At 42.2% G+C, this 18,709-nt stretch overlaps 1 protein-coding gene across 1 annotated transcript in view; it reads right to left on the reverse strand.

Annotated features, from left to right (window-relative positions):
* Positions 1-18,709, reverse strand: part of PELI2 (pellino E3 ubiquitin protein ligase family member 2) — a 77,832-nt gene that overhangs the window by 7,873 nt on the left and 51,250 nt on the right. The window contains exon 3 of the mRNA XM_075427049.1: positions 5,114-5,215. Coding sequence (XP_075283164.1) covers positions 5,114-5,215 — 102 coding nt within the window. The remainder of the gene's footprint in view (positions 1-5,113; positions 5,216-18,709) is intronic.

Consider the following 18,709-nt stretch of genomic DNA (forward strand, 5'->3'; position numbering starts at 1 on the left):
AACAAAGGCCTAATCAAAAGTATGCGCTTCAATTTTCCACTGAAAGTGACTGCTAGAATACCCAAGAGACAGGTCAGAAACTATGTAACATGGGACATTTCTGATTTATGTAACTTCACAATTTGAAGCTAAACCTTACAGAGCTATATTCTTCTTCCCTTTACAGTATTATTTCTAACAGGCTTCTATTTCCCATGCAAAGCAAGTCCTGCTAACAGTCAGCACCAACCAGCAGCAGGAAGCGGATTCATAACTTTCGACTATTCTCCATCTGCACGCAAAGTCTCTGACAGGATAATCAATAATGAAAATGAAATAAATTTGTTCATAACAAGTTTCTGCCTGTTGCAGTCTCTGAAATAGATCACTCACAGCTTTTAGATGCAATTAAAGAAAAATCTGCCTTATTTTCTCTTAAAGGATGACAAAACACGCAAGTGTTTGCTCCCAGTCTTCCTCACATCATACCAGTCAACATGAAATCTGAGTATGTTTGGATATAAGCATTAAAATCTATATACAAAGATTTTACATGGTTTCTGAGATCTCTGAAATTACATGTAATATTTTAGGCAAAAAAGTAATTTATTTATATATCTAATTTGTGTCACAAGTACATCTATACCACATTAAGTATTTTAAGCATTTGGTTTTCTTTTGTTGTTTTTTCCTCTTGAAAAAGCCTTCTAGAGGATCAGTCCTATGTATTGTGCTACATTTCAGCACTAGAAATTATTATAAGCAGCGGCCTTCAAAACAAGACAATTTTCCCATGCTCTGAATCAATTGAAAATTTTGTGTTTGAGATCATCAGAAAGGAAAGCCCCTCAGGAACAAATGAACTTGACAATACCAACATTTACCCACCAAAAATTTTAACGTACCTGATGTTGCAGTCAGACTACAGCCACTACAGACCTAGTTCCATTATTCAAAGCTACTCTTTACAGACTTTATGACTCATTTTTCTTCCATTTTCGTCTATATCACAGAATACTTTATTCTTTTTAGTAATTTTAGGCTATATTTTGGGACTCTTCTTGTTAACTGTGTCTTATTCTATATTATTTCACTAAGTTACTTCCAATAACAAACCACAAATCTCCCAACTGATGTGTAAGACAGCTTCTGTTGTCTACACTACAGGTTATTGTTAAAAGCTGTGTAAAAGCCAGGCAGTCAATCAATCTTCTAGTGTCTACTGTCAAAGAAGTGCTATTAAAAACGCTCACTCCTGAGACAAGGCAAAACCAGACAACCTGCCAGCAGATAATTCAACAGCTGCAGATTCCTCGGTTTCAACAGAATTTCACTGGAATGATAGGGAGAACTGGACCATGCATCTTCTGAACGGCTGTTCTTCAGTAAAAAAAAAATCAATTCTTCTTATTGAATGTACCTGCTTCTTCTATAAACTTGTAGTTATTTAGCGTACTGGCTACACATTTTGGTTCCTCATAGTGGTACAAACAGGTATAATCAACCCATTCTTGCCTAACAAAACCATGAAGCAACAGGTTCTACTCCAACCAATGCAATATCAAAAGAATGGTTACTAAATTCTGAAGAAAATCTTCATTTTTAGCAGCATATAGATGCTGTAGAGTTTAGGAGATGCCAGATGGAGCACATTAGTACATTTTCTTTGTTATTAAATGAAGAAATCTGATCTGGATGTCACTAAGACAAAGCTATCAAGTAGCATTTGTACACTAATTTCACTACAGAATTACATTAAGACAAAAAAAAAAAAAAAGAACACACACTCTCCACAGCAGAACAAGTACAACTTCATCATGCAGCCACTGAAAATGCATATGACCTGCAAGGTTAACAAAATGATGTTTATCTGCGTGGGGGGCAGGCAGAATACATGCATGGCGATTTGAACCACTTATTAACTGCCAAGTTACATGCATGAAAATATGGTATTTTTGTTATGGAAAATGTCAATAAAAAATGGTATTTAGACAGCCTCAACAGTGCTCTTCAAAGCCTTCTGAATTTCCTTACTGCCCCTTGTATCGTCTCGCTGTATTTTCCACATGTGCCTCACTTCTGATAAGTATCTACTCATGCTTCTTTTCTTGGTTGTAAGCTTGCAAAGCATAAAACAACATGTTGCTGTGAGTCTGTAGTCTTCAAAATTTTCCTGTTTGTTTCTGGAAAAACTGCAGAATACGAGTCACCAACACAACACTCCTTACACTTTCCTTCCAAGAAAAAGACTGACTACTCAAAGTGGAAGAAGGAAAAAGGCAACAACTTTCTTGTGAACTATATATCTCCCTTATTTTCACGGAAAATCAGCTCTAATCCAGTGAATTCAGCCCTCACAAGTTAGAAATGGTACCCTGAGCAAGAAAACAAAGATCTCTGCTCTCCCTTTTCCCTGTTTCAGGCCCCACTGATTAAAGTGTTACTAACAACTGCCATGCTAAGGTTTTCACATTCCTTACTACGGTTACCTTAGTGAAGTCATGCAGTGCTACTACCCCATTTCACATAGGGAAAGATTGAGGCTGATACATGTTATCAGCAGCCAAGGAAGGGCCTCAAGCCCCAAGACAATCCTGTGGTCCAGGCATTATCCTTCCCTTTTCAGCTTCCACATCCTTGCCAGCGTTCTACAAAAACCAGGAAGATACATCTGAAAAGAAAACAGCAAACTCCAAGGACTGTCTATCCAGGTGATGCCTGATCAACAGCAAGACTTTACTCTGTGGATCAAGAGACAGCATGTAATTTGTCATCATGTACTACAGGGCCACGCAAAACAGTCCTCAAGTAACTTTTCTCTGACTGCCCACAGACTACTGAGAGTAACTAAAATCTAATGGTTTATCTAAATAATGGAAACCTCTTCAGCTTGTGTCTGTCATCGCTTGAGTGGCAAAATATTGCCACACTCTACCAGACTACTCTTTTTCCCGTTCTCACAGTTCTGAGCCCCTCTAGGCTGATGTATGGAGTGTGATCCTCAGACAGCCACAGAGAGTAGAAACACGAACCAGGACACAGCACTGAAGGTGAAGGCAAGATCAAGTCCCAGCATGACAGTCTACACATCCTATGGTAGAAGAAACAAACTGCACTGAAAAGAGGAATTTAGCAACACAGAAGTCTTAACCCAGACACATTCACCGTCTGAGGGGGCACCATAAGGCCTGAAATGCTCTGCCAACACAAGATGCTGCTCAAAGTTTTATTTTTATGAAGATGGGATAGTATGACTTGTTGCAAGCCAAACCAGTCACGTGACTACAAGTGTATGGCAGGTAATTGCCAGAACCATAGGCAGCCTCTCGCAGGTGAAATAGTAAATGGGCCAAAATGAGAAGTTTTGTGATGTTTCACCAGGTACCTGAGAGCTCCTAGAAGAAGAAAGCATGATCTGTGCTTGCAAAGTGGCAGTGTAGGAGATGTGCACGCCAGCCCTGGAAGTGCAGCAGGTCTCTGGGTCAGGCAGTACAGCCCAAGCTGTCTCAGTGTACTACCCTGTGCAAATTGCTCCTCTACCGAGCATCAGTGGATCTCAGAGGGGAGCACGGGAAGATACCTTGCCAGCTGGGCTACACGACGCTTAACCAGCCCATTGCTCACTGAGCCAAAGCCCTGCTAGAGATCCAAAGCATCCTTAATTAGCTCCCTTAACCTACTGTGTTAGACAAGGGTCACTTCAAGCGCAGTCTGTGGAGCACTGCTTTGCCTATGCTGCTTCTCCTCACCTCAGGCTATGAGATTTCATTAGAGGGACAGCTAAACACCCCAACCTACCTAATTCTTTATCAATATCCCCATCCCAAGTAAAAGCTGTAACCGCCACTAGGGTATCATGCAATCCAGAAAAGAGCTGTCTATACAATACGACCAGAAAAGCAGCTGTTCTGCAACTCTTCTTTACCCATTTTTTTAGTGTACACAAGAAGTGGAAAAATTCCAACTTTCAAAAATAGCTTTTCAAAATTTCCATGCAGGAAAAAGTTTCACTGGAGCTACTCAAGCCACAAGAGCATCCTGCAGAGATAAACAAGTATCACACAGTAACCCAAAAGGATAGATTACATTTTTCTTTTTCTAGTCAACATAGAAAAAACTATTTCAGTTCACTCTGGCTACGCAATCCTTCATGCAGCAGCAAATGAACAAAACTTGTTTTTAATCAAGTCCTGTTTGGACCTAATTGTTCCAAAGTCACACTGGGAAAATTTTCTATAGAGCAAAAAACAGAAGTCACATGAAGCAAAGACATCTTGACAGAGCCATTTCCTCTTCTGTCCACAACACTCAACCGCTGACACCTCTAAATGTGAAAGAGGAGGAGAACAACTCATGATAAGGTGCTCTAATTACAGAGGTCACTGACAAGACAGACCTGATTAGTCTAGATTGGAAAAGGTTGTGTTTGTTTTTTTCCAGGCTTAAAGTCTAAGTTTGTACAGAATTTCTGCTCTCTTATTATACATAAGAATAAGCATTGCACAAGATAAATAACTTAGGTTACCACAATGATAGATGACACAGATAAGCACAAATGCATACAGGGGAAAGGGAAAACACGCTGGATAGATGGGAGCCTAGAGAAACTCAGCGCAGTCCCCTACGCCATTTGATATATTTGCACACCCTTCAGGAACAGTTTTCTTTACCTTTCTCTCACTAGTTTGTCTCCTTTAGTGCACAGTTCCCACATTCCCCTCCCTGCCTTCACTTTTACCTTCCCTCCTTCCCCATCCCATGTCCTACTCCTATGCACTTCCTTTTTACTCCAGCTACTTGATTAACTGGAGGGTGGCAAGTGTATTCTTGTGCTTATTTGTGAATCCAAAGCGAGCACACATTTCTTTCTAGTACTATTTGTACACTTGCTACACTGTCCTTGCAGAAAAAGCAGAGTACAGTGAAAGCGGTAAGGACATTGACAGATGCTGGCTCTGGTTTGAGAAGAGCAGTCAATGCAAAATTTCAAATGTTCCCATATTAACGGAACTAGGTTCAACCACAAAAGTTCCACAGATCACAGAAAATACCCAGAAGAATATAATGCAGAACTGTGGCTCCAGATGTTGCTTTAAAAAAAAAAAATCAATGCATGTATTGCATAGAGTCTTACCTGAAACATATCTGTATCTTTATCGTGAGTATACTCCACTACAACAGTCTGGTTTCTGGATAACGTGTAAGAGATACTGTGCTGACCTTTACAGCTGATTGCCTGTTGAATAAAAAACAGGTCTATTATACAGAGCTTCCACATAAATATTATAATCAAATTCATTTCACTATATAAACACTTTTACTATGATCAGGAAAAGCAGTGTATCATAACATTTTATTACAAGGCTGGGTAAACACATACAATAGGGTTTTTTTGTTTTGTTTTTAATGGAAAACCCCAAGCCGCGCTTGTTTGTTTCTAGTTCAAAGGCACCCAATACCCACCATCCTCATAGACTCCAAACACATGGTTTTCTCTCTGAAATTATGTTGCATTCCTAACCCTTATAGGAACTTGTACCCCAGCAAAGACTTGGGGTTTAGGGTTCCTTCATTTATTTGTTTTTTTAAAGCAAGTGAGCAACACAATTGATTTCCAGTTAAAAGTGCCAGGATTTCAGGGTTATCATTACAGTTAAGTAGATTTCTAGTTACATATAAAAAAAAAACCCTAGCAATTTTATATAAATCATGACAAAGAGTGAGCACATTCAACCTGTTTTTCCTCATTAAAGGGTACTTCTTACTACCTGCCAAAGGAAACTGATCTCTGCAGATATGAATATTGCAAAGACTAAACAGTATTTAAAACACAACTAGAAGAGGAAAACACCTGTTATTCTGCTGTATCTAAGACAGAATTCTTTACTTGTTCAGACTTCCCAGGTTTACATCTCTAGGGTGCCTTTTTCAAGAAGTCAGCTGTCTTTTTACGAGTCCAGAAACTATTTCAGAGAACGCAACAGAGACATCACCCCAACATAAGAGCAGTCCAAAGTCGGAAAGAAACAGCAAGAACCAGCTTTCCTTGACAAACAAACACAGAGCATCATTGCCACAGCAGAGAGCCATAGGAAGGGGTATAGCAATGCTTTCAGAACCTCTGAGACTCAGCATGCAATATCTTTGTGGCACTGATGATCATTTCTCAAAGACAAACACTCCCTTCCAATGATTAAGCGGTGTCAAAGTGTAACTGCACTAGCTGTACAATGTAAACCCACTGGTAAAAGCTTCAGGGCAGGGGGAAACCAGATGAGAAACTAAATCTATTGGCCAACAGGGAAGTATATGTAATAAGGTCCATATAACTGCACACTAATATGAAAGCTAATGACTGCTGCTGCTCAGAAAACACTTTGCAGACGCTTAAGTACTGAATTAATAGGTTAATTAAAGCTTTCTCCAGTTTTCTGCTAAGGGGGGTAATTTTCTAGAAGAGGTTCCCTCACTAGCTCCATTCCTTCATGCTGCCCTTCACCTAGAAAATTCACAGATAGGTACAACTAAGCAACTAAAGTTCTGCTCATCTGTCTGTCATCTCTCACGAAAGTCTAAATGATCCCAAAGCTACAGATCAATTACTACACAATCATTAAAAGTCTGACGGAATGTTGGAGCTACCAAAAGCACCTATGTGCACACTAAAAGCCTACTAAGGGTTAGCAAAAGTATTTAACAGGGAATTATTGAAAACAACATAACGGAAGAATTCTTTTTGTAAACCTCGTGCTTTTACAGCAACTGATTAGAGACTACTTTTACAACACGCCTCTCGCAGAAAGCTCTTAGCAGCTCCAACACCTCCTAAAGATGTAGGCTTAGGTGATAATACCTGGAGGCAAAGGATTGGGCAAGATGACCTTTCCCAGTCCCTTCCAGTACTTTTTTTCCCCACCGTGAAGCTTTTAACAAAACTTCAAGCCGTGCAGTCTAGTTTCCCTGACTTTCTCCCAACAGTTGTAGCAACAGCTGAAAAGCGAGGTAAACATTTCTGGTAATCAGCAGTATGCAGATTCTAAATTTCCCAGTTTCAATTTACAGCATTCTGTAATAACCATTGCACTGGCACACACCATGTTGCAAGAACAAACGGCATCTTGAGATGCAACTCAAATTCTGTTGCTAAGACTTTGTGACCTACTGGGACACTGAACTGTGGGTCCCAAGCACGTATCAAGAGCTTTTCCTCTACGCATCTTTGACAACTAACAAAGGGATCTTGAGCCTTGAGCAGGTCTCGGGTGTTCCTGGAATATAAATGAAATAAAGTGATGAACAGGAGACCGTTACACCTTGCATTTTAGGCATAATATGGCAATAATCAATTTATATTATTATCAGATATCATCATTTCAAATGCAAGAAAGTAGTAGCTTTCACACACAAAATTTTCATTCACTTCCACAAAACTGTGTTGCAGCTGAGGATACAACAGAGGAGAGGCCCACCAGCAACTCTTAACATGACGGTCCTGGCTTCAGCTCCAGTCAGTGTGTGAAGCACTGACCACCAGCAACCGGGTAAAATTCCTAGGCGCAGATGTCTGTCCGAAGCTTACATGTTTGTCAGACAAGATCCTGGCTAAAATGGAAACATTGCTGAGACTCAAAACTGAAAGTTTAAAGGTCCAATGGAAAAAACAAGGGGGGAAAAGTAAGAACTTCCAGAATTACTTAGTAAGGTCATGTCCTACGCCTACAGAACTAGGGCTTAGATACATTACTAATTCCCATTCGGTTTACCAGGGTCAGTATCTCCTCTGAGATATTAAGAGTAGGACGTAACCTTCTGCTTTTCTGTGTGTGTTCCTTTCCCCTCCCAACTGTTCTTCCTCATGTTATTTCCCCTCCTCTTTGTTTTACACTGTTTCAACCCAGTTATTCTCAGTGTGAAATGCCTCATTTCATTTCCTGGAATTGTGTAATCATTTTTCAAAAAGCTAAGAATATTATTAGAAATGTTTCAACTTGTGTGCTCTCACAGTCTGCTCAGCACCAAATGTTGCTACAATTCAAAGACATTTTACAGGCATTTTAATTGCTGGTCTTAACGCAGTTGGCCACTTCCAAGTAGGAAAAAAAAGTAACAGTATTTCAGGAACTACACAAAACCTAAGAACTATGAACTAGTCGCAATGACTTCAACAAGTGAAAGGTAAATATCTTGATAAAACAGTATTACAAGCGGAATGCAGCCACAGGCAATATCATGAAGGGTTTTGACAGCTTGAGGAGCTACAGAACCACTGTAGTATTACAAATCACAAAAACATCTGGAGACTGATTGCCCCAACCCCCTTAAAATTGGTTTGTAGCAACCAAAATAGTGAGGTTGCCTTTTTACTGCTTTTAGCATTCAGATTCCTAGCCTTTTTTTCCACCCATAGGATTTTCCCCCCCCAAAAAACGTGATGCTGTCACATCATTGCACTGCTGTGGCGATTAAAGCTGTGAGAAAAGCCCTGAATCTCAAGCCGTAGAGCAGCATTGCAAGTTCTAGCAGATGACTTTAGAGTTTCAGGCCGAACACCACCAGTTGCACCTTCCAGGCAGGAACAAGAACACAAAAGAACAAAAACCAGGCACTAAATGTTACCTCCATCTCTTCATCCAAGGCTGCCAGAGCAACAGGGTGTATTTTCAAAGCTCGTACTCCGAGTCCACCAAACTTTTCAGTGTGAAGACCAACATCAGCTTCATTTGAGAGCAGTTCTCATAGCTTTTAGGTTTTTAAAAGTTTAATGAAAATCAGCAAGTGTGCACAGGAAAAAAAAGCAACACTTAAATTAGTTCCCGACAGAAACAAATGCTGGAAAAACCTCACTAACGTACATGGCCTGAGCATGCCAAACAAATCGGAAACATGTGGCTCCAGACTGGCTACAGGCACATGCCATCTCTTCTCCATTAGGAATGCTGGTGGAGAGATACAGGCTAGCTTAATTCAGCTGTCTACACAACAGTGTGTTTTATATGAATTCAAGTAATTCCCTTTGGAGGAAATAGATAACAAAGTCGAGACTAACTGACAAAAACCCTGTGGAGGAATAGAGGGAACAAATAACAGCAGCAAGAGATTTTTCCAGAATAATTCCACTGCTAGTGACTCCATGTCCATGTTGGGGCTGTGGGATATTAAAAAGTCCAAATGCCATAGAAGGGAAACCTGAGGTGCCATATTCTACTTGGCAGGACAGGACAGATTCCCCCAGCATCTTTCCAAGACAGAGCTCGTGTTTGCACAGCAATCCATCCATCCATCTCCATAGGGCTTTCACATTGGAGGACAGTGTGCAGCAGCTCCAAGCCTCGCTATACATTGAGCCAGTTTACCCTCACAGGAAGGCTCCTCTCCTCCCCATCGCTCAAAGCAAACCCCGCAGCTACTCCCACTGCCTGGCGATTTGTGTTCCAGTGATTTCAGGCCATCAAAGCTGCCATATGTTAGTTATCAGAGCCTGAAAGGAGCTGCATCTGAGAAGCGCCACTATCTCACCCCCACACTAACATGGCCTAAGCACATATCATTTTGTTATTTTTAAGCTTTGCTAGTAGTTCAAGTTTTCAGTTATATCCTTCCCGCTGCCTGGAATTACACTTGGCCTTGGTTCTCCCCCTGCCTCCTTACACACACTTTTCATTCTTGCTCCTTTGTCTCCGTTTTGAGAATAAAACCTCATTCCAGCACTCTGCACTCACAATTAAAGCAGCTGCTAAAGGCTACAAGCTTACAAACCTATCAGGTCTCAAAGGAGCTAAGATCAAACGGAGGCTGCTTCCCCAGCAGCAACGCGGCAACTCAGCCAGCCCCTGGAACATCCCAGCCCACCTGAATTCTTTGCTCTCCACTCATCCCCCTGGAAAGGCAGCTGCTATCAGCTCTACCACCACTTCAAGAAGTGAAGAAGTAGAATTCCTTCACCCCACATATAAAAACAACTTGCAGATAAAGAGAATAAGAATACACAAAGGTCTGCAAACATCAAGCGTTACCCAGAGCCTGCACTGCACTGAGTGCCACTGCCCTCCGAGCCACAGACAGCATTGGCAGCTGCTGTCCTGAAGCGAGCAGAAAGGTCAGTTCGTCGGAAAAACTTCAACGGTTTCTGGTTGCACAATGACAGATTACTGTCAGTCACATCTCCAGAAACACCATTATCGACTGGCAAGCTACAAGGAGGCAAAATGGCAGTAGGCCACCCCTTCTGCAAGAGTCTACAAAAAGCCTGTAAAAATGGAATTCTTTTTCAAGAGGTTAACTGCACCAGTGTTGGATTTCTCCACGTGCAACAAGAAAATCCCCATTCTCCTTGCACTCCTTTTTTATGGGCTATTCTTCAGGAGCTCTGAAAGCCCCTTTTTTGCACACAGTTATGAACTAGTGTGTATTCTTAAGATTTGTCTTCTGTAATAAGCATGCCACTGTTTTGACCAACAGCACACATAAGGGAACAGCAAATATTCTCACTTAAGGATCAAACCTGAAGAAAGGCTTGCAATGGACATCTGGGGTTCTAACCCCCCTCAAATAAAAAACCAACATACTAATTGTTTTAGTAAGAGAGTCTACATTTATCTACTACACAGACTTCACATCTACACTCAGCCAGATGTTGCCTATCGAGGAGCATCTTCTGGTGTGCCCCAGCCATCTCCCACACACTGACACTGATAAAGCTGCTCATTCCCCTTAGTCACCTTCTGCGCAAGAGTTCAAGAACAGGTCAGGAGCTCACATTAACTTTGCACTAGTAGGTCAAACCTTCTGCATAAGGAGTGTGTCAGTGAATGAGAGAAGCAGATCCCAAAATTCGCACAGCCCTCGGGCAGCTGCTTACAAGCCTGCAGGGATCAGGCCTAATCCACTTCTAGAAAGGGAGATTTTGCCACTTTCTTCTGGTCCGTTGACAGTGCTTCCAAGAAAAGAAAACAAACCCTCTACATTTGCAAATTTAAACTTCACAGTCCACTTGTGCCCAGCTAGCTCCCAAAAAATTCACAGGAGAGACTTAACATTATTATAGTTACCAACACTTCTGCACTATAGCAGAAGGGAAGGCTAAAATCCATTAAGGAAAAAGAGGCAGATGTCTCACAGGAAGGGCTGCTCCGTTAGAATAGGAGTTTTAGTTTAGTTAATTAGGTTGGATTAGGACAATAAAATGATTTATGGGAACACTTTAGTTTTCTTTGTTGGTAGTCACACTGACCGACACCACATCGACGTGTTTAAAATTAATGACAGCAGTGCCTTCATGAGTTAAATGCTTTCTCACTTGGCTGCCAGCCTTCAATTTCTTTTACAAAAAGAGAACACAAGCAACACTCAGGGATGTCAGACAAAAGATTTTGTAACTTAAAAAGAAGCTTTAACTAGCAAGGAAGGAATGCTTTTAAAGCAAAGAACACATCACATTTCCACTGGATTTTTGGACAGACTGGCTGCCAGAGCCAGCAGACATTAGGCTACCGTAAGAAAACACAACAAAAGCTCATGATCATGACACACTGATATTTTACCCACATCTGAAAAGTGTGTCCACTTAGGAGGTTTCCCAGCAGATTATAACAAATGTCAATTCATATAATATTAACTAAAGACTGTTGGCAATTTCACTCTGGCTCAACTTAAACCCAACAGTAATTGACCATTATTACTGTTTCTCTAACACTAGATTTCAATAACACTGACAATTTACACTGAGCTCTGGCTACTGATAGAGCTATTATATGTAATTTCCCTCCAGCCTTTTACAAAGAAAATAAGAGACACTATCGTGGACACCTTACAGGCTTTACATCCCTACAGGAGGGGCTGAAGTGACTCTACCAATCAGCATCACAGGCCCAGCTGCTGAACAAGTCTGCATCTGCTTCCTGCACAGTCCATACAAGCCTGTCCTTCAACGTTCTTCCTTCTTTTCCTTATAAACAAGTGTCTACATTAGAACTGCAACAACATCTATGCGCATGTTTTTTTGAATACCAACACTAAGACCTTGTCTGTCTCTAATATATCAGCTATCAGTATTCTCTTGACAGCTAAATGAGCATTAGGAAGTGGTCAAAAAAGATCAAGAGGCAGAAATATTCAATAAGCAGCTGAAAGAAGTCTCATGATCGCTAGCTCTTGTTCTTGTGGGGGACTTCCACGTAGCAGATGTCTGCTGGAAAGACAATCCAGCAGAGAGGAAAACGTCCAGGAGGTTCCTGGGGTGTGTGGAAGAGACCTTCCTGACACAGCTGATGAGTGAGCCAGCGAGGAAAGGTGCCCCACTGGGCCTGTTGTTCGTGAACAGAGAAGGATTTGTGGGTGATGTGATGGCTGGAGGCTGTCTTGGGCACAGCAATCATTAAATGACAAGAGTTTTTGATTCTCAGAGAAGTAAGGAGGTGTTGAGCAGAACTGCCACCTTGGGCTTCTGGAAGGCAGACTTTGGCCTGTTTAGGGGTCTGGTTGACAGCGTCCCTTGGGATGCAGTGCTGAAGGGCAAAGGCATCCAGGAAGGCTGGACATTCTTGAGGAAGGAAACCTTCAAGGCACAGGAGCAAGCCATCCCCATGTCCTGAAAGATGAGCCAGTGGGGAAAACGACTGGCCTGGCTGAAGAGAGAGCTTTGGCTGGAATTCAGGGAAAAGAAGAGAGCTTATGACCTTGGGAAGCAGGGGCAGGCCACTCAGGAGGACTACAAGGATGTCATGAGGTTATGCAGGGAGAAAATCAGCAGGGCCAAAGCCCACCTCGAACTCAACCTGGCTACTGCTGTAAAAAAGAGGAAAAAAGATTTTTATAAATACATTAGCAACAAAAGGAGGGCTAAGGAGAATCTCCATAATTTATTTGGGGGGGGGGGGGGGGGGGGGGGGGAACAACATAATGACAACGGATGAGGAAAAGGCTGAAGTACTTAACACCTCCTTTGCCTCAGTCTTTAATAACAAGACCTCAGGGTACCTAGCCCCCCGATCTGGAAGGCAGGGATTGGGAGCAGAATGAAGCCCCCATAATCCAAGGGGAAATGGTCAGTGATCTGCTATACCCCTTGGGCACATGCAAGTCTATGGGGCCGGATGGGGTCCACTCAGGGGTGCTGAGTGAGCTAGTGGAAGTGCTCACCAAGCCACTTTCAAGTATTTATCAGCAGTCCTGGCTAACCAGGGAGGTCCCAGTTGACTGAAGGTTACCAAACATGACACCTGTCTACAAGAAGGGCCTGAAGGAGGATCCGGGGAAGTACAGGCCGGTCAGCCTGACCTCGGTGCTGGCGAAGGTGATGGAGCGGATCATGTTGAGTGCCATCACACAGCACGTCCAACACAACCAAGTGATCAGGCCCAGTCACCATGTGTTTATGAAAAGCAGGTCCTGCTTGACTATCCTGATCTCCTTCCAGGACAAGCTGACCCACTTAGTGGATGAGGAAAAGACTTTAGTAAAGCATTTGACACCATTTCCCACAGCATTCTCCTGGAGAAATTTGCTGCTCACGGCTTGGACAGGTGCACTCTTTGCTGGGTAAAAAAAACTGTCTGGGTGGCCGGGCCCACAGATTGGTGGTGAATGGAGTTAAATCCAGCTGGCAGCCAGTCATGAGTGGTGTTCCCCAGGGCTCAGTTTTGGGTCCAGTCTTGTTTAACATCAACAATCTGGATGAGGGGACTGAGTGCTCCCTCAGTAAGTTTGCAGATGACACCAAGTCGGGCAGGAGTATTGATCTGCTCGAGGGTAGGAAGGCTCTGCAGAGCGATCTGGACAGACTGGATCGATGGGCCGAGGCCAACTCTATGAGGTCCAACAAGGCCAAGTGCCAGGTCCTGCACCTGGGTCACAACAACCCCAGGCAACGCTACTGGCTTGGGGCAGAGCGGCTGGAGAGCTGCCCAGCAGAAAAGGACCTGAGGGTGTTGATCAACAGCTGGAAGTGTGCCCAGATGGCCAAGGTAGCCAACAGCATCTTGGCTTGTATCAGGAATAGTGTGGCCACGAGGACAAGGGCAGTGATCATGCCCCTGTACTCAGCACTGGTGAGGCTGCACCTCAAATGCTGTGTTTGGTTTTGGGCCCCTCACTCCAAGAAAGATATTGAGGTGCTGGAGCATGTCCAGAGAAGAGCAGAGAAGCTGGTGAAGTGTGTAGACAACGAGGAGTGGCTGAGAGAACTGGGGTTGTTTAGCCTGGAGAAGAGGAGGCTGAAGGGAGACCTTATCACTCTCTAGAGCTACCTGAAAGACAGTTGTAGTGAGGTGGGGGTCAGACTCTTCTCCCAGGTACCAAGTGACAGCACAAGCTGAAAGTGCCTCAGGTTGCACCAGGGGAGGTTTAGATTGGATGCTAGGAAAAAATTCTTCACCAAAAGGGTTATCAAGCACTGGAACAGTCTGCACAGGGAAGTGGTGGAGTCACCGTCCCTGGAGGTATTTAAAGGATGTGTAGATGTAGCGCTTAGGGACGTAGTTTAGTGGTGAAGTTGGCAGGGTTAGGTTAACAGTCAGACTCGATATTGAAAGTCTTTTCCAGCCTAGATGATTCTATAATTCTAAGAGTCAGCAAATGCAGGTAAAGTAAAAGAATTTGCCACCATAAAGAAATTAAAACTTTTTGTCAGAAATAGTCACTAAATGCTGTGTACAAAATCTAATTTATATACCATTGTTGCAACTACCTATAGGCAATTTTTTTTCTTCAGTACGTGGTAACCTGAATCGAGCAATGCTTGCCTTCTGAAAAATGCCATTTAACTGTAAAAACATTACAAATTCCTTATTGGTTTCAGATAGTTTTGTTCATTTATAAATGATCCAAGCACTAACAGACTGGGGGAAGTTAAAAATACATGTGACAAGTAATTGGACAACAGATACTTGACATTTACAGAAACAGTTTAAAACTACCTATGTGTGGCACTGCCTGCAATCCCAGATTTGGAACTAGTCAATGTGTAACTCTTCAATCCACCGAATGCAAACCACCTCCCCTGGAACTCACAGTACACAGGCTCAGTACCTATACAGAAACAGTTTCAGTAAATACTCCAGTTTATTTACACTTTAAGCTTTTATGGCTTTCAAAGCATTCACAAGTTTCTTCTTACGTACCCTTTCATGCTGAGCTTGGAGATTTGAGGGGAAGGGGGAAGAAGGGCCAACACATTTGTCTCTAGCATACATCAAAGCCATCTGCTACAAGTGCACATGTGGTTGTGTGCTACTACTCCAGCAATTTACCATTTATCAGCTCAATAGACAGATGTTAAATGATTTTCTCCATTTGCTGAATTTGTGTTGGTGTGCAATTGTAGACAACCAGCCAATGCAGTGCAGTGCGTGCCGCCCTTTCTCCAGAAGAGGCATCAAAATATGCCATTCACATAATTCTCTATTTTGGGTACTGCAACAAGTAAGGAGGCAACAATCCAGAAGTATTTCTAGATAAACTACTGTACAGCTAGGTTGGGGTTGACAGCCACTTGACTGCATGCTGTTATTCCGGGGTATAGAGTAGAGTAGGCTACTCCTCAGACAAAAGTGAGGATTCAAACACATCTTCAAAATGCATAGCAGGTGTTGACTAAATTGCAACTAGACTAGATTAAAGTTAGGTGGCCAAACCCATCGTTGCTGCAGCCACTTACTAGACCCAAGTCCTGCCTCATGCCTAGCGCTCCTGACCAGCTCCAGTTAAGCAACCCAAGTTGTTCCACTTAATATTTCAAAGTATTAAAAGCAGCTCAAAATAGGTGCCAATTTATACTAACAGCCACAGCTGTATGATACAGTAACTCAGGAATTGTTGTGTAAATTGCAAACTTTTGGTAGCTATGAATCAACACTTTATCTAATCCGTGAATCATTTTCCTCCCAGCCTCACCTTTCAGCTTTTCTAACCATTAAAACTTTTATTTTCCCTTTCCATTTTCTTCCATCTGTGTTCAGTAACATTATATTGCAACTGATCTTTCATCCATCTTTGAAATCAAGTCTGTAGTTTTCCTCCTTGAGTCAGACTGCTAAATTTCCTCCCCCAAGCAGACTAGAGCGAGAGACAGCTGAGAGGCAGAACACAAAGCTGCAGCAGTGTCAGATACATCAACTACTCAGAGCATAAATCATTTACCTCAAACTCCAGACTGCTCCTCTGGGCAAAATACTGCCTGCACATTGCGACTACACTTTCTATTGCAACTGCTCCGGAGCTGCCTGCTGTAGTCCTGTGTTGAGGACACATTTCACCCGCTTTAGAAACCCAGGAGACGTATACGTTTATCACTGTCCTGCACTCAGTTTCATCTATTCAACAGGTCACCTTGACTGCTTTTTGATAGCTTCAGACCATCAGTACGTGCATATTTCTCTAAATTTTGCAGTTCATGTATTGGTAGCCAACAAAAATTTATTCACACTTTACAAAAAAAAAAAAAGAAGTAGTTGTCATGCTACAACTCTCCATTTACTCCACCAGGTCTTCTCATTATCCTAATCTCCACAGCAAAGAAGCCTAAGAAACCTTCTCGTTTAAAAACCAGAGAAGTTGAAGCAACTAGCAGTCTACTAGAAGAGACTTTGCACAAGTTACAGTTCGGCTACAGCCGCTTCAGAGAGAAAAGAGATGAAATGGTTGACTGAAAAAAGCCTGCTACGCCAAGAGCTGTGTTGAATATGATGCTCGCCGTACTACAATGACATACTGAAGACCAGTAACACCTTCCCTGATGTGTGACTTTCAGACAGCAACACTTCTGACCCCAAAACTTCTGGTATTAGTTCACTAAGCACAGGATTTCTTCTGGCAGACTACAAACCTATAAATTTAAACATGAAGGCATAAACATGATTTTGATGCTGCAGCTGGAGCACATCCCCCAAAACTCCTGATACACCCACAAAAATATCAGTAATTAGAGAAGGATGCAACAGTGTTTGTAGCTGAACATTCTGGTGCCAACAGTCTACGACTCATTTACATATATCAGGAACAAAAGCTGCAGATGCCTGGCTACACTTATGTATTTGGATATGCCAAGCACACAAAATAGCCACAAATTAGAATCCTTAACTAAAAAACAGACAAAAAAAATGCAGTGATAAAGTCCCCTCAAGGGCTTCTATCAATACACAGACTGAAAGATTCGTACACTCGGTGCATCAGCAGTGAATGCTTCTGTGAATCAAAGCACCCACGAGCACCAATCCAAGTCTGCCTGCCAAAGGAAGGCACATAATAACAAGATGAGAAGCTGCATATCATTCTGCAGCTTCCAGAAACCATAAATTCAATCTGACACAAATCAACTTTACAGTAAGACAGTCAAAGACTCTCCAGACAGTTACCTTAACAGACCTGTTATGCAGCTGCACAAAAATCTCTCAAGAGGGGGGGAAGGAAAAAAAAAAGTGAACTTACTCTTGCCAAAAAGCCATTTAGTGCTTACAGAAAGCAGTTGCGTTTTATAAAGCCCAACAAGGGACTTTCTAGACTTCACACTATAGCTAGAGTATTGTCCTGTTGGAAAGCACTCTGACAGAACAAACCCAAAAGCAATCATATTCTTTTCTATTGATCTGAGATTGTTACAGAAATTGCAACAAGTCATCACCACAAACTGGACTTTGTAGCATTTCCCTTCATGGAGACTACCAACAAGAAGAAAAATTCCTGCAGAATAGTTCAGCTGGTACTTGAACCACGTCGGACAAACATTACCGACAGCAGCTCTCAGAGAAAAAGCAAGTTAAGCACACCTTTCGAACTCAGCATCCTTACTGCGAGATGTTCTGGAGGTGGAAGGCACAGAAGGATACGTTTGTAGGATCTGTCTCCTGCATGGATGAAGGTGGCTGGTCTGACCAGCAGGCTATTGGTGCGCCGACGCTCAAGCAGCAAAAACAGCATGCAAGTTCATAGCATGCATCTTGCATGTGGGAAATGATCACTTTGGGGTTTTTTAAAGGCCTATGAGTCCACAGTAAACAAAAGTATTTCTAATCTTTCCAGTTATCATTTATATATATCACCAAGCATCTTCCTGTGTCAAGTTCAAAACTTACATTCCTTACACACAACTTAGTATATTTAAAAAATACACACACACTTTGTTTGAACTCTGAGCTACTTAAGTGATTTAAGTCAACAAGAACACACTAAACAGCAGACAAAATGCAATCCTGATTTATGCGGCTGCACAGCAGTTGAAAAATCAGCTCGCTAACAAGTGGGAAGGAAGGAGCTTTCTTCACTACATGTGCCATTGCCAAGCTCATTTCAAAACATAACCAGCTGTAAGCCCCTCCAAGTGCTGTCTCTGAAGCTGTACAGAATTGCAAACAACTCTAGCCCTGATTCCCAGACTTTTTTTTTTTAATTATCTAGGGAAAAAAAGGCAGAGCATGTCTTCGTGCAGCAGATGGCATGGCTCTGGGAGCATGCAGTAACTAGCACTGCCGCTCCATCTTGCAAGTTGAGGACAGCAAGAAAGCAACAACTACGTATTTCATTCTCAGTCACCCACCTGAAATGTAACAAAGCTTTAACAATCAAATTAATGATTCGTTTATCAGAATGTTTTGTCCCTGGCTGTCAATCCAAAAATTTTACGGTCCAAGCTAACAGCTAGGTTCACAAAATACATTCAATACTAGCATAGGGAGGTTCAACCGAAAGTCAGATATTTAACCTCGGCATCTCTATTTACTAACTTCAGTGTGGAATATGA

This window comes from Opisthocomus hoazin, chromosome 7 (genome assembly GCF_030867145.1).
Source record: "Opisthocomus hoazin isolate bOpiHoa1 chromosome 7, bOpiHoa1.hap1, whole genome shotgun sequence".
Taxonomy (NCBI): Eukaryota; Metazoa; Chordata; class Aves; order Opisthocomiformes; family Opisthocomidae; genus Opisthocomus; species Opisthocomus hoazin.